The sequence below is a fragment of the Mauremys mutica genome, chromosome 25, assembly GCF_020497125.1.
Source record: "Mauremys mutica isolate MM-2020 ecotype Southern chromosome 25, ASM2049712v1, whole genome shotgun sequence".
NCBI classification, from domain to species: Eukaryota; Metazoa; Chordata; order Testudines; family Geoemydidae; genus Mauremys; species Mauremys mutica.
In genome coordinates this window covers 5,409,599-5,432,899 of record NC_059096.1, presented here as the reverse complement: position 1 = coordinate 5,432,899, position 23,301 = coordinate 5,409,599, and the positions used below count along the sequence as shown (strand labels likewise).

At 55.8% G+C, this 23,301-nt stretch overlaps 2 protein-coding genes across 6 annotated transcripts; one reads left to right on the top strand and one right to left on the bottom strand.

Moving 5' to 3' along the window:
* Window positions 1-1,499: 1,499 nt before the first annotated feature.
* Window positions 1,500-23,277, bottom strand: PNPO (pyridoxamine 5'-phosphate oxidase). 5 transcript variants are annotated; one of them, XR_006575318.1, is made up of 8 exons: window positions 23,122-23,277; window positions 20,916-21,040; window positions 20,297-20,396; window positions 19,592-19,645; window positions 18,462-18,590; window positions 18,165-18,235; window positions 12,037-12,187; window positions 1,500-1,933 (listed from the first exon to the last, which is right to left on the bottom strand). XR_006575318.1 is itself a non-coding variant. In XM_044999521.1 (7 exons), the coding sequence occupies exons 1-7, from the start codon at window positions 23,254-23,256 to the stop codon at window positions 12,142-12,144; spliced, it is 660 nt and encodes a 219-aa protein (XP_044855456.1). In that variant the 5' UTR covers window positions 23,257-23,277; the 3' UTR covers window positions 11,380-12,141. The 5 variants fall into 5 exon arrangements, 2 of the variants coding, with proteins under 2 accessions (XP_044855456.1, XP_044855455.1); XR_006575317.1 differs by lacking the exon at window positions 1,500-1,933 and adding an exon at window positions 11,411-11,868; XR_006575316.1 differs by lacking the exons at window positions 1,500-1,933; window positions 12,037-12,187 and adding exons at window positions 16,412-17,225; window positions 17,262-17,499.
* Window positions 3,109-10,988, top strand: PRR15L (proline rich 15 like). Its single transcript, XM_044999522.1, has 2 exons — window positions 3,109-3,329; window positions 8,840-10,988. Exon 2 carries the CDS (start codon window positions 8,877-8,879, stop codon window positions 9,183-9,185), a length of 309 nt encoding a protein of 102 aa, XP_044855457.1. The 5' UTR covers window positions 3,109-3,329; window positions 8,840-8,876; the 3' UTR covers window positions 9,186-10,988.
* Window positions 23,278-23,301: the final 24 nt, after the last annotated feature.

Below are 23,301 nucleotides of genomic sequence, written 5' to 3'. Positions count from 1 at the left end.
GTTCAAACCACTGAGCTATCCCTCCCCCCATGACAGTAGGTTCCAGAGTCCCACCAAGGCCTCTGTCAAGCAAAGCCCGGCTTCCAGCCCCAGCTCCGGAGGGGGATGGGGAATGCGCAAGAGGCACATAGGGTTGCCTGCATTCACCAAGTCACGGAGCTTGGCAAGGAGCTCAGAGCCACATGAAGCTGGCAACAGAGCAGTGAAAAGTTCCCCTCGGGGCGAAAGTAAACTGCAGCCTGGAGCTGGGTTTTCCCAGGCAGCCCAGCCACTGGCATGGAGTCAATGCGCTTTCTTTAGCTTCCCGAACACACTCTGCGCTTTTTCCCTGTTTGCGTTGTTTGTTCAGCCCTCCCCCCCTGCCCCACACCCCCACTCAGTGTCACCCTCCTCTGCGCCCCCAGGCATCAGGAGCAGCATCCATTGCCTCCGGCTAAGGAATCGCCTCAGATTCCTTGGCTGAATTCCACTTGCTTCCTGGAAACACAAAGGATCCCAGCAAAGATTTACCTGGAACAGATCAGCCTCACCATGAACCAGGGAGTCCTGGCAAACCCGCCCTCCGTGACTTCAGCTGCGCCGAAGAGGAGTGCGGTCTGGTTGAGCAACCCAACGGCCACACCCGCCCTACCCTGGTCGGACTGGCTCCACCATCTTGGTTCCTTTGTTTATTCCCTGGATGTGAACGTTTCCTGGCTTGCTCTGGTTCCAGCCCCATCTGTTCCAGAGCCCCAGACGCAGGACTCTGTCTCCCTTGTCCACTCCTGCCCCATTGGGGAAGGGTTGGAAGGCAGCACTCAGAGAAGCCTTCAAAGGTCATCAGAGAATCAGTATAACCCCAGGGGAGCCTGGCCTTCCATCCTGTGCATAACTTGGGAAACAGCGCCACCTAGTAGCTAGAGCAGGACTCCTGGATTCCCGTCACGGTTCTGCCACTGATTGGCTGTGTGATCTCAGGCAGTCCAGGTCCCCGCTCTGTGCCTCAGTTTCCCCTTCTGCAAAACAGGGGAAATGGTAAGTCCCTGTCTCCTGGGGAGTAGCGAGGCCTAATTCATTCACGGCTTTAAGCTCCTCATACGGGTAGCACTAGAGACAGGCAAAGCACTGTCGTCCCTGGGCCTTCTCAGTGCATGCACTGGGCCTGGGCCTTCTCAGTGCATGCACTGCTAGGCACAAACTCCTAGCTAGAGTATTCGTGGCTGAAGGCTATGCCAAGCGCTATGGGAAAGGCCATTTTCCTTGGATTTACACGCAGGTCTCAGATTTAGTCCACCGAGGTGAAATGACTGGCCAAGTCACCTCAGGAAGTCAGGGGCCGAGAACCCGGAGTACTGACTCCCCCTTCGCCGCTCTAACCACTGCCCTGCCCTGCCTCTTGTATGCATCATAACCTGAGCCGTAGCCTCAAGAGCTGCAGAGTGAGCAAATAGAACGGCTGACTTATAAAATGGCCCAACAGAAACGCTATTTTATGCAACACACAGTTAACCTACTGAACCGGCTGCCGCGGGATAGATGGCTGGGTAGATAGACGGGATGTTAATGAGTCAAACGGTGGAGCGTGCTTCAAAAAGCATCGGACGTTCAGACGGATAAGAATCATGTCTGCAGGGAAACCAGCTAGGATAAAAATAAGCAGATCCACCAGTCTTCAATTATAGGTGTTTGCCAGACGGGGTCAGGAAGACGCTTCTCTCTCTGGGATAGCGTAGCACAGCTGGGGCTGCACCGTCAGAGCACTGGCCAGCAGAGACGATCAGCCTGGATAGACCACTAATCAGAGCTGCAGCAGCAGTTCCTATGTCACCGGGTCTGTGAATAGAAGGGGCAGCTGGCTTGGGAGTCAGGTCTGGGATTCCTTCCTGGTTCTGCCACCGACTTGCTGTGTGGTCTTGGGCGAATCGCTTCCCTCTCCGTGCCTTGGTTTTCCCATCTGTAAAATGGGGATACAGGATCTTGGCCCACCTCTGGAGAGTGCTTAGACATCTACGGCTGGATATCGCTAAGCATTAATATTGTTAAAATTATAGCTAGTGCCCAGCAGCTAAGAACGAACGAGAGCTCAGCTCTGGGGTCTGAAATCCTGCCAGGCGGGGCCGCTTATCTTGGAAGTAAACTCACCAGGCCTCATGCCCGCCAGAGCTGATCCAAGAGCTGGTTCCATCCACCTGCGGGGGAGGAAGCAGTGATATTCATGGCAGCTTTGGACTCACTTTCACTCCTTCCCTGGAGCTGCCCGGAAGGATCGTTTGTACGAAAAGCAGAAGCCGAGCTTTGGGTGAAGGGGAACAGGTCGGTTCAGCAGAGTTTAAAGACCACGTTCTGCCGTCAGCTAAAGCCAGGCAACCCCACTGCAGACAAGGGAAGTATGGGGCAGCTGAGGGCAGCATACGGCCCTTCAGAAAGATACAATTTCTGCTTGCAGGAGCGCCCCGCGTTAGCCTAGTCCTAACCCATAACGCAGCAGATTGCAACGGGGCCCTGCTGCCTCTGGGACCATGACAGTAGGATTTTTAGGGGGTTGAGTCCCTTGATTCCACACTCCTCCTCTCTGGCCATTACTCTGATGTCGTCCCCGCTGAGATGGACCCACGGCAGCCGAGCCAGGCGGGAAACAGGAGAGCGACGAGGCTCAGGCCTTGGGCCTGGTGCGGGCGGGTGCCAAGACGGGGGCAGGCTGCAGAGGAAAGCGAAGACGGAGGAAGGACCGAGGCCGAGATGCGCAGAAAGAGGAACCGGTCTGGCAACCAGTTTAGCCAGAGTCTAGTTTCGACTAATCCTTCAGAAGGAAAGAATAGCGAAAATACAATATCCTGCCAGGCAAACGGCACCCGCCGCTTTAACCCTTTGCTGCCTAAGCATCAGGGTGTCAGGCCACTTGGAGACCCTCCCCGGGGGAGCCCTACCCTGGAGACGCCCCTGCCCCTTCCTCTCCCCAGGCCCCAGGTGAGAGCAACCTGAGCTGCCTGTAGGAAGCCAGTGGCAGCAGCTGCCCAGATCGGGTTTCCCCTGTCATGAATATTCAGAGCTTCCCCTGGCCCAGCCTCTGCTCCTGTTTACTTAGGCAGGAGTGGCTGGATCTCGGGTTAACCTTGACACAGAGCGAAAGGGAGCAACAGGTAGAACAGCAGCGCCCCTGCACCTGCCTCCGCATGCACCTGAGATGTGACAGCCGCTGCCCCCACCCTCTCCCGGCGCAGCTCAGCCTGCCAGCCCCTCCGCTGGCAATAGCGCCCTGGGGCTATCCCGGCCCCCAGCCCCTTCGCTCCTGCCACTGAGTGCCCCCCGGGGGCGCAGAACGCCCCCAGCCAGGGACTGACTCGAAGCAGGTACGTTGGCCTGGGTGTTTGGGGGGACGAGGGGGGCAGGAGAGGGAAACCCGAGCCCAGGCGTCGTGCCTCGGCGCCCCCATGAATGTTTCATTGAGCAGCACTGCCGAGGACAGGCCAATGGGGCAGGATCGGGTCTGAAGCCAGCTTCGGGAGGTGGGTCGCTTGGCAGCTCTTTGTAAGCGGCCAGGCTCGGCCGTGCTCCAGGGGCGATCTGGGCGGCTTGTGGGGTCAGGAATGGGAGCCGGAGCCTTGCCCCTCAAGCAGGGCCTGTTACCTCCAGCCCAGGCTGGCAGTGACCGAAAGCTGCTCCTGTGTGATTGGGGATCCATGGGAATGGGGCGGGGGGCGTATAAGGGGCATTCGCTTGGATCTCATGGTGCCATCTCAGCACGGAGGCCCAGGAGTCAATGGGCCAGGGAGACTCAACTCCTCTGAGCCCTGGAGATGGAGGCACATGCCGAGGGGGAGTTTTGGGGGGATGGGCACCTTGCCTTCCCCCTGGCTAGCCCTGATCGGTGGCTATCAAGGGCCATCAACCCAGCACCTTTCACAGGATGCTTTTTTGGTCCCGGTTCAGCCGTCCCAGGTGGACAGACAGCTGGTGCCTAACAACCCACTCGCCCAATTCAGCCCTGACTAGACCCACTGAAGCATCTCTGGGGCCTCTCCGGGACAGAACTAATGGCGGCAGCGCCAATGGAGAGGGGATACAGCGTTTGTTCCATGCCAAATGGGCTTTTAGCTTAACCCTTGCCATGCTGGTAGCCAAACGAATGCTAAGGGGCGGTGGGAGGGGGGTGTAGAGATATTGGCCATTTGCAGCCTCTGAAGGGTTGTACCAGCCCCACTCCTCGCCACGGCTGCCCCCGTCACATGCAAACACCAGCTACAGATGGCAAGGGGCTCCCCCACCCTCAGTGGGTCACTGACATATGCGGGATGCCCCGCGGCAGCTCCTTCCATGGGAATCTCCTGCGTGGGGCAGGTTTTGGGGTGTGTACGTTTTGGGGTGGCCAGTGGGAATTCAGGAGGGTTGTTTAGCAGGTTCGGTAACAGCAAGAGAGGAGTCTCATCTCACAGGGCCCCAGGAAGCGCTGTATGGAGAAGGGTCTCTCATGCCATCAGCAGAGCAAATGGGCCACTCAGGGCACTGAGACAGTGAATATGGGGGGACGGGTAATCGGGGGGATCCAGAGGGCAGAGATCTCAGACACTGGAAACCTTCCCCACCAGGCATGAGGGACTGACACCCCCCATATACCCCTGCCTGGGCTCTGCTATTCTGCCTGAGCTATAAATGTTTAACTTGCTGAAATATCTGATGGACCTGGCCCAAGGTTACTGCTACTTCTCACGGGATGTGCCCTCGCCACCCCCCACCCCAGAAGCCTGCCTGTGCTGAAATCACCTCTCCCCCAGCTGATGTAACACTGACCTCCCAGCTTGCAGGAACTCCACCACTCGGTCACAGGGCTGGAGAGGGGACATGCACCCCCCAAGGCTAACAGCACCTGTGGGGGGCTCGGGCCTGTCTCAGGCACGCTGTGCTCAGGGCTCAGGAGGCAAGAGGACAGCTGAGCCGGGAAGCCCAGGGAATTCCTAGCCAACCGGGCTGGCCAAATCCTCTGGCAACCTCACTGTGTCCTCTCCTCTCCCTCAGTACAGGAGGTCACTGCACATGACCGCGGGTTCCATTTCCCCAGAGAGACCCACTGGGTTTCAGGGCCAGGGTGACTTTGGCCACTGGGCTCATTTTTCACATGGGAATTTTCCCTGCACGTTTATGCTGCTTGTGTGTGTACGTGTGTGTGTGTACGTGTTCTTCTGTGACTGTGCCGGCCACTGTTTGCACGTACCCAGGGATCTCTGCGTATGCGTGGGTCTGTTTGCAGGTGGATGTACAGCCATGTGACGGATGCATGCACTGGATTCTCAGCAGGTGTCTGTGCGGACGTGTGCCATACGGGTGCTCAGACAGACAAAAATGGCACGGTGGGTGGTAAGGGCTCAGCACAGGGCTGAGAGGGTGCACAGCAGCTCCGAACGGGATGTTCTCGAGGCAGCCTCTCGCCTAGAGCGGGATGGCCACAGAGCACCCTCCCTTGCTCTCCGGCTTGGAGCTGAGGGTGTGAACGGGTGCAAGCTGCAGAGGAGCCTAGGAGGAAGTGATCAGGCTCTGTGCTGGGAACAGGGCCGCCCAGAGGATTCAGGGGGCCTGGGGCAAAGCGATTTCGGGGGGCCCTTCCGTAAAAAAAAATTGCAATACTATAGAATCCTGTATTCTCGGGGGGGGCCCTGTGGGGCCCGGGGCAAATTGCCCCCCTTGCCCCCCCCAGGTGGCCCTGGCTGGGAAAAGGACCGTGGTACGGTGGGGGAGCGTCCTTGAACCTATCCCAGGGTTCCAACCTCATCCTGATGCAGGGGACCCGAGTCTGACATTTATCCTCAGCACCTCGCCCTTCTCCCAGCCCTCCGCTCCCAGCCGGTGACGTAACCCCACCAGCTGTCCGGCGTTCACTCCGGAATCGGAGAGGTGCCCCCGCAGAGCCAGGCGCCTGAAGGGCAAAACACCCCGTCCGTCCGTCATTCACCCGGCTTCCCACACTAGGATTAACCCTTTGGGGACAAGGCCCAAGTGTCTATCGGTTACATAAAGACAAATCCAGGCGAGCTGTGCCAAGGCCAACAGAATGGCTGTGGCTCTCCAGTGGGGTGGCTCTGACCCACAGCCCCTAAAACCAAGCTGCCTCTAGCGGCGGGTGCTGTTCTGCAGGGCAGTGGCAAACGGACTCAGTGATCAAACAGGCCTTTTCCACAGCTAACGACCCCAGTGCCGCACCCCTTCCTTGGCAGTCAGGCTGCTACGGACTGAGCAGGGGAGACTGGTACTCCATGGAGTGGGCCAGTTTTTCTTACCCTTCCCTGGCTGCACAAATGGACAGCCCGACCCAGGGGAGGCCGCCCAGCTGCGCCCATGTGAGGTTTTTCCGACTCACTCCAGTATATTGCTGAATGTCTCCAAGAGCTCTGCCGTATCTCTAGGTCAGGCAGTGCTGATGCGCCTGTGTCCGGGACACCCCATGAGGGACTGACCTCCCCCCCCCGCCACCTCCCTTCCCCCTCCCGGCTGCCACTCTGGCTACAGAGCGATTGAATGTTTCTGTACAAACAGCTGGAGGGAGCGATCAAAGGGTGAGATACGCCTTCAGCAAACACCCAGATGGGATCATGCCGGAGGCTGTTCCCATCCAGGAAAGAGGCAGGGTGGAAACCAAGGACTTGAAACTGTAGGGACTAGTGCGGTGGTTCTCAAACGATTGTACGGGTGACCCCTTTCACATACCAAGCCTCTGAGTGCGACCCCCCCCTATAAATTAAAAACACTTTTTTATATATTTAACACTATTATAAATGCTGGAGGCAAAGCAGGGTTTGGGGTGGAGCTTGACAGCTTGCGACCCCCCATATAATGACCTCGTGACCCCCTGAGGGGTCCCAACCCCCAGTTTGAGAACCCCTGGCCTAGTGGCTTAGCACAGGAGCAGGGGGAGAGAGAACTCAGTGGCAGAGCATTAGCCTGCTAAACCCAGGGTTGTGAGTTCAATCCTTGAGGGGGCCACTTAGGGATCTGAGGCAAAATCAGAACTTGGCCCTGCTAGTGAAGGCAGGGGCTGGACTCGATGACCTTTCAAGGTCCCTTCCAGCTCTGTGAGCTAGGTAGATCTCCATATATACTGAATGGACCTGACTGATGCATCAGGAGCGCTGGAGTCTATCTCTGGCTCTACCCTTGGGGCAAATCACTTTGCTGTGACTCAATTTCCCCATCAGTAAAATGGGGATGAACAGGAAATGGCTCAGCTTCACTCTGGCCAAATTTCCAAAGGCCCCCCATGCAAGTCCTGCTTCAGGATTAGGTCTTTCATATGGACAAAATGCCTACGGGCCCCACAGATGGCCCTGTTCAATAGAGCCAAGTATCAGAGGGGTAGCCGTTAGTCTGTATCCACAAAACCAACCAGGAGTCCAGATCTGAAGAAGTGGGTTTTTTACCCACGAAAGCTTATGCCCAAATAAATCTGTTAGTCTTTAAGGTGCCACCGGACTCCTCGTTGTTCCAGTTCAACAGAATTATTCAACTGGATTTTCTGATCATCGGGAGCACGCTTAGGCAGGGTAAGACAGGATAAGAGCTGGGCCATGGCCCCACAGCATTTTCTGTCAAATTAAGCCAGGATGCAACAACGGGGAGTAGCAAAGAATCGCCCAGGGGAGAGAGGGGGAGAAAAGTAGCAATGAGAACATGGACTGACGTGGGCAAAGATAAATGGGTTGGAGGTGGCTCTTTGACACATTAGTGGCTATAGGTCCCAGGCAAGATCAGGGCTCCATTGTGCCAGGCACTGTGCAAACACATTGCAAGAGAGTCCCTGCTCTGATATTTAAGTAGACCAGACAAGCAACAGAGAGGAACCAGAGGCACAGACAGGGGTAGAATCATAGAATATCAGGGTTGGAAGGGACCTCAGGAGGTCATCTAGTCCAACTCCCTGCTCAGGTAATGACATGGCCCAATGTCCCACCACAGATCAGTGGCTCAGCCAGGAGTAGGAACCTTCCCCAGGCCTCTCGCCTCCAAAGCTAGGCCTGGGGAAGCTAGGCGGGCGCTGAAGGCTCACTGTGCCAGGCTGCGTCGTCATGTTGCAGTGAGTCGAGGCTGCAAACACAGCTGGGGGGGCCACCGCTCCTTTGACCTTGGGCTCATCAGAGGCCTTGCTGAGACTTGACTGAGTTTTGAGCTGCGAGTTTCCCTCACAGCAACCACTGCAGCAGCTGCTTCAGAAACAACCGCACGGGGGATGCCACATGCCAAACCCAGGCTCCGTTCCTGCCCCTCCTCTGTTGTTGGCAGCCTTGGTCCTTGGGGTGGGGGTGAATGGAATGGCCCTCGCCCTGGGGGGCCATGGGCCCTGAAGGGAATCCCAACCAGCAGGGGGATGGTCACACGGACCCACGCCCATGAAAGAGGATGAGCAAAATTAGAGACAAATCAGATGGCACAGAATGGAGGTGGATAATGGAATGTATTGGCTTGTGTGGGCAAGCAATGCTGCCCTCTGATGATCAGCCCACAGGGTAGAAATGGGACCTGTCCTTACTCTGCCGGGAGGGATAGCTCAGTGGTTTAAGCATTGGCCTGCTTAAACCCAGGGTTGTGAGTTCAATCCTTGAGGGGGCCATTTAGGGAACTGGGGTAAAAATCTGTCTGGGGATTGGTCCTGCTTTGAGCAGGGGATTGGACTAGATGACCTCCTGAGGTCCCTTCCAACCCTAATCTTCTATGATCTGAAGCAGCTCTCCCTTAGCACTGTTGTGGTTTTGGAGCTGAAGATCCAGGGTTCCCATCTCCATTCCAAGGGAGGGCGTGGTGTAAAATTGATCCGATTGTCCAGGCAAACGGCAAACCCTAGGAAAAGGGTCTGCTAACCTATCTGCCTTCTCTCTAGAGACACGCTCCTCTGCCACCAGCGAGGAGAAACCACCATGGCAGAGAACAGCTGGTGGAAGCTCACCTTCCTGCGGAAGAAGAAATCCACCCCCAAGGTCCTGTACGAGAGCCCAGACATCTATGCCACCGAGAACCACCAGGAGGCCACGCGGACAGAGGCAGGGAGCAACGGTGGCGCCGAGAGTGAATTCAACGCCCGGCTGGAGAAGATCGTGGATAAGAGCACAAAAGGCAAACACGTCAAAGTCTCCAACTCCGGGCGCTTCAAGGAGAAGAAGAAAGTGCGAGCCACGCTGGCTGAAAACCCCAACCTCTTCGCCGATGGCGAGCAGGAGGAGAAGTGAGGCAGGGGAAAGCGCTGCAGGGTGGGACCAATGCCCTGAAGCCATCGCACATGGACCCATTCCGACTCAGAGACAGACTAGATGTCAGTTCTGCTCTCTCCGCAAATGAAGTAACGAGGGGGCAGGAGCCACCCCGCTGTAAATTTCAAAGACTTTCGGTCCTGACGTGCACTCGTGAAGGAGAAAGGACTCGATAGTTTTTATTTAAATACAAATCATCCTATTTAAAATAAATGCCACTGGGGGATCATCACAAGCTGGAGGTGTCCAAGCCTTGGAGGTGGGGAGGAGTCAAACACAAAGCAGCTCAGAGGCCTCTTGCAAACACCCTCGGCTCAGCGGTGCCCAAGGGCCCGTGGCTAGAGGCAGCGCTCAATGCAGGGGGCCATGGGACGGGAGGAGCCAGTTCATTCTCATCCACCCTCTTGTTCTACCACTGCACCTAGAAGATGGCTGAGAACGGGTAGAAACTTCATCTGGCTCGGCCCTGGGGGATTGCCCGGCAACTCACCTCCGCTCTGTCCGCACCCACTGACACAGGAAAGGTAAACATCAGCTTGGCTGGGAGACAGGGTTGCACCTTTTAATACCACAGAGATTATTCCCTGGCCTGGGAAAGAGAACTACTTGGCCACAGGCAGTCACCAGCTGACCTGCACCACTAAAGGCGATAGGACCCGTGATCTTCATGTCCTGGAGAGCGGCACTCAGCCAGTTGAGCTAAAGGAGAACCACCCTTGGCTGCAGCAACAGCCTCTCTTGGCCTCCGGCTACTACAGAGCAACACTTGAGTAGATCTGATCCTCCAGCCAGCCGGGGGGCGCTGGGGTAAGAGAACTAAAGATTCCACTGATAGGAGAAACTGCTGCCAGTCGGGTGGGGGCCCTGGGGGCTTTGGAACGGGGTTACGGCCCTGAGAGCTTATTCTCTTTGACTCACTGCTGGGCACTGGTTGATGTAGAAACCAGCTGGAGTCTGCTAGAGCCGCTCTAAGAGGAGAAGACAGACGGGTCTAGTAGTGATTAGCACGGGAGCACCGGGAATGAGAAAGCCTGGACTATGCCTCAGTTTCCTGCTATGAACAAGAAGGGGCCAGCTTCTGAGTCAGCTTTCTGACCATAATCTCACTTTTAAGTTTCCTTCTGCAAAGGACACGTACGTGCTCCCAGTAACTTAAATTCAAGGTTATTTGTTAACTGCATTCATCTCCCTCCGAGTGGCTACCAGCCACACATACCTGGCAGCCCAGATGGACTTTAGCAGCAGAGATTCTAATAACTCACTCATCAAGCCATTTTGCACTCATAAAATGCGCGTGTTTTGCTGAACTTTGTGCACAGGAGCAGCTGCTGAATTCATGTTGTTACTGGCGGAAGCGGCTGTTGCAATGATGCAGAGTTCTCTCCCCCTTCCCCCCCCCGCCACCGGGTTACAAAAGGTAAAAGTTTGCTGGCCCTTTTAATTTCCAAGAGCCATTTTGCTGCTGCTACTTTAGAGGCCTTGATCTTCCTGGCTGGTGCTTTCTTCATGTCCAGAGTCACTAATTCATGGGGTGGGCAGTTAAAAGGTGAACTGTTCCCCGTGCTGGTGAGACTGAGGTTTGGCCACCGTACGCAAAGTGTAGGCTGGTTGCAGTGGCTTGGGAGTGGGGGGTAAACACCTTGCACCCTTAAGAGACAAAACACACTTGTAGCTCATAGTTAGGGCTCATATCCAGAGCCGGACATTGATTTGTTTTTTGAAGACCCATCTTTTGTAAGTGTTTGTAGATGTTCTTTGTTAATAAACAAACCTGAAAACAAAGGGAGCTCAGTGGTTGATCTGTGAAAACACCCCCTTGGATCAGATTGAAAACTGTTCTGCTTGGAAAGATGGAGGGACCCTCACCCTCCACCACTGGACAAGGGTGCAGGTGATAGTGGATCTAAATTAAGGGAGATGGTGTCTCCCTTGCACCTAGTTGTGGGTGATGAGTCTTCAGGGCCTAACTGGTGCCATTGTTGAGTCTATGGAACGCTACTTTCAGGCCGTAGAGGTGAAGCGTGCATGTAGACATACAGGGGGGAACGAGGGTGCATTCGTGCAGAGCTCTCCGGTTCCAGTACCGCTTCAGAGGGATACATTCAGACACACCATTCCAGCGAAAGCCACACTCACGCACATCCAGCCCTGGTGCTCCCTTCTCATGTTACCGGTGCCCAGCATGGACTTCCCCCCACCGCATCTCCTGATGCCAGGAGTCAAACCTGCTGCCCCAGCAGACAGGAGGGCTAGGTGAATCAGGCTGGGCCCCTCCTTGCCTGAGCATTGTGATCAACACAAATAGTTTCACAGAGACGCTCAGAAAGATTTTCTGTTTATTAGCAGGGAGCGGCTGAGCCTGAAGCCGAAAGGAAGAAGTAGTGACCTTCCAGTTATTATAAAGGCCACATTATCCCACCAGCTTTGATTCAGACACCCCCCTCCAATAATGAGCCACTTTACAAGCACACAGCCCCTAGATAACCCAGGGATATTGTGTTCCCCGGCAGCCTCCACCCTTAGAGTTTGTTACCAAAATAAACAGGGGAAGAATTCTGCAGACACACAAGGTGTTCTTTGTCCCAGACAAGTGATCAGTGAGAACCACAGCTCCTTGAACAGGTGGGTGGAGAGGAAGAAGGATGTAACTGTTGGCTAAGACCTACGGGGATGGAGAAGGAAAGGCGGTAGGCAGCTGGAGAGCTGCTTACACGGCAGCCCATACCGCAGCATCTGGGCATCTGCAACCCTATTTTAAAGCAAAATTCAAGCTGCAAGTGGGAGCTTGCTGCCCATCAGCGGCGGCTGTGAATGCTGGGAGTTTACTCACCTTCGCAATTAGTCACCGTGAGTAGAAAATCCTGGTCTATTTCCTCCGTCGTCAGATTCACTGCAGCTACCCTAGCTGTCCTCAGCCTGACAGACCAGCTTACACTCAGCTGCATACAAGGTACAGCGGCTCTAAACCGACAATGGAAAAGCTGCAAGGGAGGGGGAAAAATATTCTCATCACTTACTCTTCTATTAAACAGGATTACATTGCTCATGTTGGAGCACTCGGTAAAGCCTGGGATAGGAAATAATTCAGCAGGAAGCAGCTGAGCTGTCAGCTTAACATGTTTGTACAGAACCTATCGCAACAGAGGCCCGCTCCAAGACTGAGGTTACTAAGCACCACTGCCATGCGACTATGGGGAGCGGCAGAGCAAAGCTGTAAGCAGAGACAGGCAGCAGCTGTCTGCTGCCGCTCCTTTAAGATAGGTTCTGTATTTTGGGGGAGTTCATTCATCCATGTGCTACTCTCTGATCTGTCAGAGCAGAACCTCCTGCTCTTTCCTGTGTCTCTGTCCACAGTTCTGATCTCCCCAGCCAACCAGATAATGTCTCATCCCAGGCACTGAGTGGGTGCCCCCTCCCGGGGCTTACACAGCAGCCTGACTCCTGGCACTGGAGTAGGAAACATTTTCATCTCTTTTAAAGACACTGCTTTGAAATGTTCTCGTTTTAAAATAACCCGCTCTGGGGTAGGCATCTGGCCGCCATCTTTAACGTACCTGTCGTCACAAGCCCTGGGGAGGCAGGGCAGGGCTGTTCTCCTTTTACAGCTGGGGAACCGTGGCACAAGGGCCTAAGACCCAGATCCTCAGAGGCGTGTCAGCACCTAATTCCCAGCGATTTCAATGGGAGTTAGGTGCCTAAATAACTGAGGCTCTGGGCCCAAGTGACTTTCCCCAAGGTCACCCAGGCAGTCTGTAGCAGTGCAAGGAACTGAATGCAAATGCCGTACTGCCCAGGAGAGCGGCGTAACCACTGGGTCATTGTAGCAGGGTGCTTCCCCCGCTCCTGCTCTGAAGGGCTTCAAGCAGCCCTGGAGAGGGCTGCAGCTCTAAAGGCTGGGCTGATTGGGGAGGTGGCCGCAGTTGGGCCACGCCTCAATCAGGGCACATCTGGCCTGTATAAAAAGGCTGGGAGCCAGGAGTGTTCTCTGCATTCAGAGAGAGAAGGGCCTGGCCGCAGGGAGGTTAACCAGGTATCTGGAGTGGAGCAGGGCTGGGGAAAGGCCAAGGGAGCCGGGGAGCTCTGGCCTAGGAAAGCCCCAGGCTGCAGGCCTGGTAAGGCCTATTAGGTACTGGGTTGCAGGGGCAGCCCACGGGTAGCCAGAGGCAGCAGGTCCGAACCCCTTTGCCTGTGATGAGTGGCTTATTGCAGTCTGCCCCCGTGAACAGGGGCTAGATGGAGACTGGGCAGTAGCCAAGACTGAGGGGAAGTGGGGATAGTGGGTGGGGGTTCCCCTGGGAGGGGGAGACCCAGAGCTGTGGGGGTACTGCCAGGGGGCAGCACCCAATTAAAGGGGCACCGTGGTCCTGGGAGGGACACAGTGGCCCAGCGGTAGCGGATCACCGGCTGGCAGAGGGTGGTCCAGGGGGCTGGTGAGCTAATTCCCGAGGGGCGCCGCAGGGGGGAGTCCACTCGCTTACAGTCATCCTTCCTCTTTCAGAAACGGACATAAGCAGATTCCATTTCCGACCGGGCAATGGAAAAGGCTGGCCAGAGTTTTGCTTAGTATTTAAAACCCAAACATCAGGGACCTAACCTCTTCCCTCTTCAAAGCGGCTTCACAGACGCTCCCTGACTCTCTCAGCCCCCCGGCCCTCGCAAAGCAGGCAAGCGCTGTCGCAATTTTATGGATGGCTGAACTTCTGCCCGCAGAGCCGGGACCCCTCCAAGGGCACACAGTGAGTCAGTGGCAGAGCTGTGACTAGCACACAAGGATCCTGCCTCCTAGTCACCTGCTCTAGCAGCCTCTGGGCCCCACTCCAAGGGCCAGAGGAAAACGAACCTGCACCTTAGCAAAGGAGTCTGGGTGCCTCCAACCCATGTCCGCCTGTGGTCCAGTGGTTAGAGCAGGGAACCGAGAGTGGGGAGCTCTGGATTCTAATCCCGGCTCTGGCACGAGAGTGGTGATTACAGCGGGGGGTGGAGGTCAGGATTCCATGGTTCTATACCCAGCTCTACAACAGACGTGCAAGTCTTTTCACCTCTTGGCGAAATGGAGCTCACCCGTACGTGAAATGCCAAGAGATCCTCTTGGAAAGGGGGCTATGGAAGGTTCAAAGTACTTACAACCTCAAGCCATGTCAGGCAGAAGTTGCCATGGCAACCACTGCAACAGCCGGTAGCAACAGACACTTTATCTCCCTGTCATTTGCTAGTTTCCTTGTGAAACAGCCCTGGAGGGGTGGAGGCAGCTCACAGCTATTTGGCCTGTACTGGAAACCAGAGCTGTGTTGGATACAACCTCTGCCCTTGGGACTCCCACAGCCCAGTGTGGTGAGACCTGCTCCGTCCCCAGTGGCAAGCCCTTCTCCCTGGGCACACAGCTAGCCCTCAGGCGCTGCAATGCTCCTCTCTGTTTAGTTAGCAGAGGGTGTGGAGAGTGACTCACTCCCAAGCTATTGTTGCTGGATCATTTTCCACCCCCATTCACACAGAGCTGGGATCTCCCATCTCCTGCAGAGATCAGCTTTGGGGGGTTGGGGTCACCTTTCCCTGCTGCTCAGAGCCAACCTGCGACCCATCCCCAGCACGTCCCATTGCTGCAGCGGGAGACACCCTCAGAATGTATTCTAGGCTGACAATCCTGCTCCCCCATCTGCATCAGAATTTAGGGGTCCCCCTTCTCCTCAGCTTTCCCTCATCTGCACTACTCCCCTCAGGCATTCAAAGATCAGCTGCAGCTTCAAACCTTCATTTGAATATGAACCACTAAGCATATGCAAATGTCTGCTGAGAGTGAAACCTGCTTGCAGTACACCTGGTTCCCTGAGCCTCCCAGCAAAACACTGGGCCAGGCCTGCCACTCCATTACAACCCACTGCACCCCTAAGGGAACCCCAGGCAGGTGAACCCCGGCCGCAAGACAAGCGAGTTCAGGACAGCAGCAGACGCTGGATTGGAAATACTGCCCGTCTGTCAATGGAGCAGGCAGCATGCACTAGAAGCGGGGGTATTCGCGCACACAGACTGTAAGCGGGAAAGGGCAGCAGCAGGGACAGCTGCCCTGTGATTGGTCTGGATGTAGCTATTTTAGCTTACAGGGAGGGAGGTTTTGAAGAGGAGCTGTATTTCAATGAGAGCCACACAACCTCTGCAGCTGGGGGGACTTTAAGCACCTGGTCCAGTGAGGGCAGTGAGAGGATATGTAACAAACCCATCCCTTCGGTTAAAGGTACCAACCCCCTATAGTTCATGGGGGATCGGCTCAGCCAAGCTGCCACGCCTGCAGCTGAAAGAGCAACACCCTGATTAGCTCTGCAGCCAGATGAAGGCTGATGGAGACACATGCGGCAGGACGGCTGTTGCACCAGTTTTTCCCCCGCCCACCATCCCTCCCTTCCATACGCCATGAGAAAGGGCCACAGGATGCTGCTGCTTACCCCTCGCGGCTCCCAGCACAAGGGGGCAATTGCTATACCAGGGCAGACCTGCTTCCGACAGCAGCCAGGCAAGAAACCCAGACAATGAATTGAAAGACCCCGCGCAGGGGAATGGAAGTTCTGTACTTCGCTTGCAGCTCCTTGCCACGCAGGAGACAAAGGAACTGCCCCATTCTGAGCCTTCCTAAAACAATCCCCACAGGGGGAGGGTCTCATTGCTCGCAAGTGTTTATAGTGGATAAAAGCAGGACGGGGAGACAGGAGGGCGCTTCCCAACTGCAGTCCCTGGATTTTGATTTTGCTTACGCAGTGATGAGGTGGCAAAGGAGGGACGGGGACAGGCAGGCCCGGGGCTAAGGGAGGTCACGCTCCCTGCTGCATGGGAATCCTGCCACCACAAGCGAAACAGCCGACAGCCCCTGACCCCGATTGGCTGGGGAGGAAGCAAATGACTAAGGGTACAAACTCGCGCAAGGAGCCGGGAGGGGGCAGAGGTTATCAGGCTGCAGTTTCACTGGGACACAACCCAAGAAAGCGAGAGCAAACCCAGGGAGAAAACACATTCCGGACCCATTTCTGATCGGAGGCCAGGAGACCAGCTCCCCCTGCCGGGGGGTACAGGCCCTTGGCACCGCCTGCTTGCCAGGGAGAGCGATTGAAAAAACAAACGCAGCTCCCCCTGCTGGACAGACAGAAGAATACAAACCAGTCCCTCCCCCGCTTAGGCATGTTTTTTTCCCCTTTTAAAAACTGCAACATACAAGTTAATAGTAAACCAAATCCCCTTCCAGCTCCACTCGTCAGCTTGGACTTTATTTGTGAGTTTATACATTTAGGGAGACTTTACACACCAGCACTGATAACAGCAGCTCCGAGCCCAGAGGCACAGCCTTCAGGCTGGAGTCTGGCAGGAGAACATCCTTGTGCACAGAGATTATACAGATCACACAGACATTACCAACAACATGATTGCTCCGTCCGCATCCAGAATCGGTTACGTTATTGCACTCAAAGCAGCACTGGACAAAATTAAACACCCGATTACAGCTAACGAGCACACAACATGTCTGCTCCCCATGTCACGTTGGGGCTTGAGGACTGGCAGGTTAAAACAGGGAGGGCCCTCAGGCAGGAGGCACTGACAGAGAGGCTGTCCAGGAGAGCCAGCCTGCCTGCGGTTTTGTCTCAGCCACCCCCTTGGGTGGTCCAGATAATCAACAAGAGGCCCGAGAGAATCACTGGCCAATGGCCTCTCTGTGAAATGAGTTTGGCGGGTCTCAGCCCAGTTCCCTGTGAAGCAGCATCCACATGACACAGCTGGCACTAACTGCCCCCACAGACACATGCTTCATCGGCAGGCTCGGCAGAGGTGCCAAGGATCAATGAGCTATGGAGACTGAACTGACCGCAGGCCTAGAGTTGCCCCTTTACGTCAGGGCAGACGCACCTTGGCGGGGGAAGCTCCCACTGGGATAGATGGAGGGCTTCAGTCTCCAGGGCTGCCCATCTGGCACCTCTGAGCACCCCCAAATATTGCCTGGTTTTGTAAAAGTTACGATAGTTGCCCTGTGAAGTGCAGGAGCAAGGGGGCCACACCCCATCCTCCGCCGCTCCGGGGTAAGGGGGTGGGGGGCAAAAGGGTATTGAAAATATCCCAGGTCCCTGTGTGAAATGATCTCGCGCTTGGCCTTCAAGGGGCAAGCCTCTCATACACCCAGTTCCCCTCTCCCTTGTGGGTCATGAGTCCCGTGGGGGCAGCGGCGTCCCGGAGGCGCCGGAAGACGATGCGGTCATGTAAGCGGTTGGTTTGGCCCTGCCAGAACTCCACAACGTCTGGTTTCAGGATGTATCCCCCCCTGAGGGAAAAACAGATGCTGTTAGAGGTGCCCATGCAGAGCAGCAGCCTTCATACAAAGCCAAGCGGGACCAGGAAGTTCCCTACGACGAAGCGGATGGAGCTAAGCTTCTACACAGCACATATCACGATGGCCTGTGGGCACCTAAAAAAGACGTGAAGTGTCTGCACACAACCACGTCAAGCCCAATGATGCTCGCCGCTCTGGGATGCACTCCGCAGCTTCTTGCGGGGAACGGCTCCGACGCAGGCCAATCTCAACCGTAACTGATTCCCGAAGCTTCCTTTAAGTAAATCCTGGCGTTGTCAGGAGCTGGTACTCAGCTGCATGAAAGCTTTAGGTTCAAGCCCTGCCCCTGGCCTTCAGTCTAAATCTAACATTGATGCTGCAGGGCAGCGCTTGGCAGCGGGGGAAGCAGCAGCAACATTACGGAGAGGTACCAGCCTTTGGAAAGATTAAACCGAAGTGCTGTCTGTCCATCTCTACCAGCCGGGAAGCCGAGATCTTCTGGCACTTTTAAGGAGACCAACATCCCCCGTTTCTAACAGCCACAGCTGAGGCACTCGGAGGTGTAGTGGAGGAATGGGAAGGGACACCAAGGGAGAGAGTGGAAGACCAGGCCTAACTTACACAAAAGCAGATTTTACCCACTAAGCACCACTCACCAGTACGCCGGCTTTGGCACGGTGCTCTCCCGGTACAGCTCTTCCAGCTCCGTGTTCTTCTTCCTCAAATACTGCAAGGGAAAGGGAGCCAGTCTGAAGGCCTGGGGCTTCCTGCCGTGGAGCACGCATGCAAAAAGCAGGCAAAGCATAGCCTGGGGCCCTCACTGCCCCCGTAGGAGATAAGATGCACTGGGACACACAGCGAGGGAACAAGAGTCCCTGGGGAAAGCTCTGAGGCACCCAAGGGGCTGGAATCCAGCACAAGCCACCCCACCCTCAAATCCCACTGCACCTCACCTCCCTGTCGGGAATCACTGTGCTCTGGCGGCTCACCACGGCGCCGATCTGGCTGCTTCGGGGCCGGGAGTGGAAGTAGTGCTCCGATTCCTCCTCTGGGAGTCTCTCCACAGAGCCCTCGATACGCACCTGCAACAGCCACAGCGAGAAGGTGGGCACACTTCCACTAGGGGCCAGAAGGCAAGTTCTTAGGATCCAGGGTGGGGCATCGGGCTATCCTCCCTAGGCGGATTCGCCCAATGTCAGGTGCTCGCTCCGTCCCCTGCTGTTATACCAGGTGATCACCAACCCCGGCGCGAGATGGGGATGAGGCCGTTTGAATCACCACCACATCCTGCAGGGTAGAAAGAGCTCGAACTCCTCTCCGGAGCTAGCTCCCCGAAAGGCAGCCACCTCAGGCAGAGTCAATTGGGAAGAAGGTCTAGAGAACCCACCGAGATCCATTTAGAACTCAGTTGGTTTCAGTGCCTCTCCCCACTGTCCATTATTAAAGACCCAGATTTCCTTCCCCCATAAGAAACCTGCCGCTCCCTTCCTTTTTCCTCTGGTCCGTCGCTGAGAAACAGTCTCCGACTCTGGTCATTATATTTTGCTGACCTAAATCACCCTGCACTTTCAAGTCAATAGACTCACTTCTTGGCGTTATTCTTCAATTCTCCTTCTAAGAACTATTGTGAAGTGTTGCTGAGGGCTGTTAAACGGCTACCACCTTCCATCCCGGAGGCAGCTGCTTTCAGTGGTGTGTGAGCGTTCTCTGTAAGCGCAGTTCATAACCTAGCAGCTAGTCCAGCACGGTTCTGTCGCGGTAAGAACACCTCAAGCTGTCAAAGTCACAGTCCCCAAGGAGCTGAGTAAGTTACAGATTCCAGTTCCCATCCCATCTGGTGTGAAGCAGTTTTTGATCTTTTAAGAAGCCTCCCCAGCCCAAGATGAGCAAACAGAGGGTCTCTGCTCAGTGCTGTGGTCTGCACTTTGAAACTGCATCTGCCATCTCCTCTAGCACTTCGCCCAAACAGGCCTCACCAGGGCATCCCAGCGAAGGAATGTAACTATGATACTGCATGCAGGGTGCTGAGCCTATCCCCACTGCTGCTTCCTCCCCCTGATCAGGATCAGAAGGCACAACTCACCTGGCGATTAAGGGGCTCCCAGTAAAAGACGATTGAGGCAAAAGGATTGGAGTCCTGCAGAGTGGGGAGGCGGGGGGGATAAAAAACACAAAACAAAGGACTTTCATCAACTGGGTAACGTTTCACATCCTAAAAGCTAGAGAAATTACCCACCTCTCCTAGCTCAAACTCTGCCCAAGGGTTTGGGACCTGGAGGAATTTAAGAGCACAAGACAGACTAAGCCAACACAGCCTGTGGGGAGGTGCCAACATGCTATGCATCACCTTGATCAAATCATGATGGGGAATGGAGGGAGGCACAAGGAGACATCTCCCTCCCACTCTCTGATCCCCACACCTGGGATCAACATACACCTCAGGGACCAGAGTGTCTTGGGCTATCTGTGGGCTGCTCTTCTATACCGAAGGAGAGAGGCAGCTATTGTCCACTTGAATCGATGGTGCAGACCCTGAGCACCTGGCAAGTCGGCGTCCTGCCCCTCATCTGAGCAAAGTTCGGGTGCCCATACAGACATGGAAAATACAGGCCAGCGGGTACTTTACCTGCTTACTGGTCAACATCCTATGTCCCCCCGAGATCCTCCCTCCTGGCGTCACACCCACCCCCATCAGAGGAGCCAGAGCGTGACCAAAACCAGCCCTCAGTGACATGCTCCACACAAATCCATGAACGACATGGTCTGTAACCCACGAGGCAGCTCTCACCAGCTCCTTGCCTTTCCGGCTCTCGTGGTTAGTGAAGAATCGAAAGCCATCCTGGCTAAACCCCTTCAGGAGCACCATGCGGGCAGAGGGCCTCCCATCCCTGAGCCAGGGAACAAATGCACCAGTCAACACAGAAGTGCATCCACGTACATAAATACATTCCAGAGACTGCCCTCCTGCCCAGGGAAAGGTGAAGGGAATCTACCCTCTTCTTTCTGGTCATGAATTGAGCATTGCTGAGATCAGGAAGGACGATTCACCGCCCTCTCTCACCCTATACCTCATTACAGGAGGATGCACATTACAGGTTTCTGTGCCTTCCTCTACAGCATTTGAGACTGGATCCCGCTGGAGCCAGCATAATGGGCTGGCTGGGTCCCCTGTCTGATGTAACAGGGCAAATGCCCAGTCCCATTCCAATGCATAGCTGTGCCTCTGGATCTGCTCCTTACTATCCATTTAAACATGCCAGAAGCTGTCTGCTCCCCTACTCGCCAGGTTACCCAGCTCAGGATACGCAAGCTCTCAGGGCACCTCACCGCAGGAAAGCAGCAAAGGAAGCCACCCAAAGACGCAGATAGGAGAGATTCTGGGCCAGCGACTCCCTTGCAATGCCCACCTGGTACAGGTGGCCAGGCACATAGCATTGGCTTCGCCGATTGAGGGGCACCGCATGGCCTCTTCAAACCACATGGCAAACTGCTTAATTGGGTCAAAGGAGGCGAGATGTTTCTCCTCAAATGCCTGCACAGGACAGAAACGGGGAGAGGAGCAGAAGAATTGGAGTGTTACATCCCCCACCCATCAACCGTCAGGATCCTTCGCTTCCCCACACATCATCTCAAATCCTGCTAACCCTGTAGCTGCAGGAACCAGCCCACACGACTTTAGCGTCACAACTCCTGACCCGCTGAACAGTCTCTGATTATCTCTGATTGCTTAAAGTCACGCAAGGAGCCAATGACAGAGTCAAAACAGCACCTAAAGTCCTGATCCTGCCCATCTCCCTGTTCTAGCCACTGGAGAACACTCCCTGGTTTTTTATTTCATTCACTGCTTGTTGATTTTTTTTAGGTCAGCTGAGCTCTGTGAAGCTGCTGTCTTGTCCCATGCTGAGTAACGGAAAGGCTGGTCTTGAAGCTTAAATCATGGGCCTGGGAGTCAGGAGACCTGGATTTTAGTCCCAGCGCTGCATGACCTTACCCTCTCATCGCCTCTCTGTGCCTCAGTTTCCCCTGTAAATTAAGATTAGTATTTAGGTCCCTCACAGGTGGTTATGAGGATTAATCCACTGGTTTTAACACGCTCAGAGGCTTAGGGTTTGTCTACATGGGAAAGTTTTACCGGTTACACTGATCAGGGCTTTGGAGCTGTGCTCCGGCTCCACTCCAGCTCCAGGAAAAAACCTGCAGCTCCACTGCTCCAGAGCTGCTCCACGCTCCACCTCTGCTCCAAAGCCCTGATACTGATATAATTATACTGGTGTAACTTCACACGTGGACACATTTATTCTGGAATAAATGGGGGGATTTTTTGGTTTAATTTCAACCCTTCCCAACGGACATAAGCTAACTTGTCAAAAGGCCCTCTCATACCAGAATAAGAGTGTCCACATTGGGCTTATACCAGTACAGCCACAATCTAAATTCACATCTTAGCTTATACTGCTATAACTCTCTCATGTAGCCAAGTCCTTAGACAGAAGGGCGGGCTATTAAAGCCAGGCACAGCCCTGTGGGTAACACATGAACAGCCAGACTGGGTCATCATATCAACGGTCCATCTAGGCCAGTGTCCTGTCTTCCAACAGTGGCCGATGCCAGGTGCTCCAGAGGGAATGAACAGAACAGGTAATTCTCAAGTGATCCATCCCCTGTCATCGAATCCCGGCTTCTGGCAAACAGAGGTTAGGGACAATCAGAGCATGGGGCTGCGTCCCTAACCATCTTGGCTAATAGCCATTGATGGACTTGTGCTCCAGGAACTCATGTCATCCTCTGAGCCCCGCTGTACTGCTGGTCTCTGCGCTGTGCCCTGATGGACGAGTGCCACGGGTTGGCTGTGAGCAAGGAACCCGCCCTGGCCCCCTAGAGATGAACAGGGCCCTAACAGGGCTCTTCTGTGATCCCCGCCCAGCCTTTGGATAAGAGCAGGGCAGGATCTGGGGGAGCGTCTGGGGGGGGAGCACCATGCCTCAAGGGGCAGCAGGATGAAGACCGGCTCACCTGCCAGGCCGGGCACCTGTGGGGGAGGGGTGATGTGCACCCCACCTTTGGGGGGGGAGGAGGGGCAGAGATTTCTGATCCCTCTCTTTCCTCCTCCCTCTTTGAGCCCCTCCCCCATCGGGACCCACCCCTTCTCAAGTCCCCTCCCCCTCTAGAACGCTCCCACGTGCCCCTCCGCCACCAAGCCCCCCCACCTGGACCCCTCCCCCAGAGACCCCCCCTGTAGCCTCCCCCGGGACTCCCCCTGTAGCCCCCCCTCCCCGCCGGGACCCCCCAGTAGCCCCCCCACCTGGACCCCTCCCCCAGAGACCCCCCCCGTAGCCTCCCCCTGTAGCCCCCCCTCCCCGCCGGGACCCCCCAGTAGCCCCCCCACCTAGACCCCTCCTCCCAGGACACTCCCCCCCAGCCTCCCCTCCTGGACCCCTCTCACCCAGACCCTCCCTGTAGCCCCCCCCTGGACCCCTCCCCCAGAGACCCCCCCTGTAGCCCCGTCCACTAGGACCCCTCCCCGCCGGGACCCCCCCCCACCTGGACCCCTCCCCGTAGCCCCCCCCTCTCCTGGACCCCTCCCACGTGCCCCGCCCCCCGGACCCCTCTCACCTCCTCGTCCCCCCGGTAGCTTTTCCTCAGCGGCCCCAGGTCCATGGCCGCAGCCGGCGCCAGCACCTGCCCAGGGGGACGGGAGCCGAGCCAGGCCCAAACGCGCAGCCCGCTCCGCGCCGCGTAACGCATCATAGCCCCGCCCCCACCGCGCGCGCGCGCGCAAAGACCCCGCCCCTT

Bases quoted from the DNA above. Each gene is read 5' to 3' on its own strand.
- PNPO (XM_044999520.1), bottom strand. From the start codon at position 23,256: ATGATGCGTTACGCGGCGCGGAGCGGGCTGCGCGTTTGGGCCTGGCTC. The intron at 19,646-20,296 runs GTGAGAGCTGCC...CCCACTCTGCAG, and splicing joins GCCGGAAAGGCAAGGAGCTG to GACTCCAATCCTTTTGCCTC. The intron at 17,500-18,164 runs GTGAGTGGTGCT...TTTTTCCCTCAG, and splicing joins GTGCCAAAGCCGGCGTACTG to GGGGGGATACATCCTGAAAC.
- PRR15L (XM_044999522.1), top strand. From the start codon at position 8,877: ATGGCAGAGAACAGCTGGTGGAAGCTCACCTTCCTGCGGAAGAAGAAA.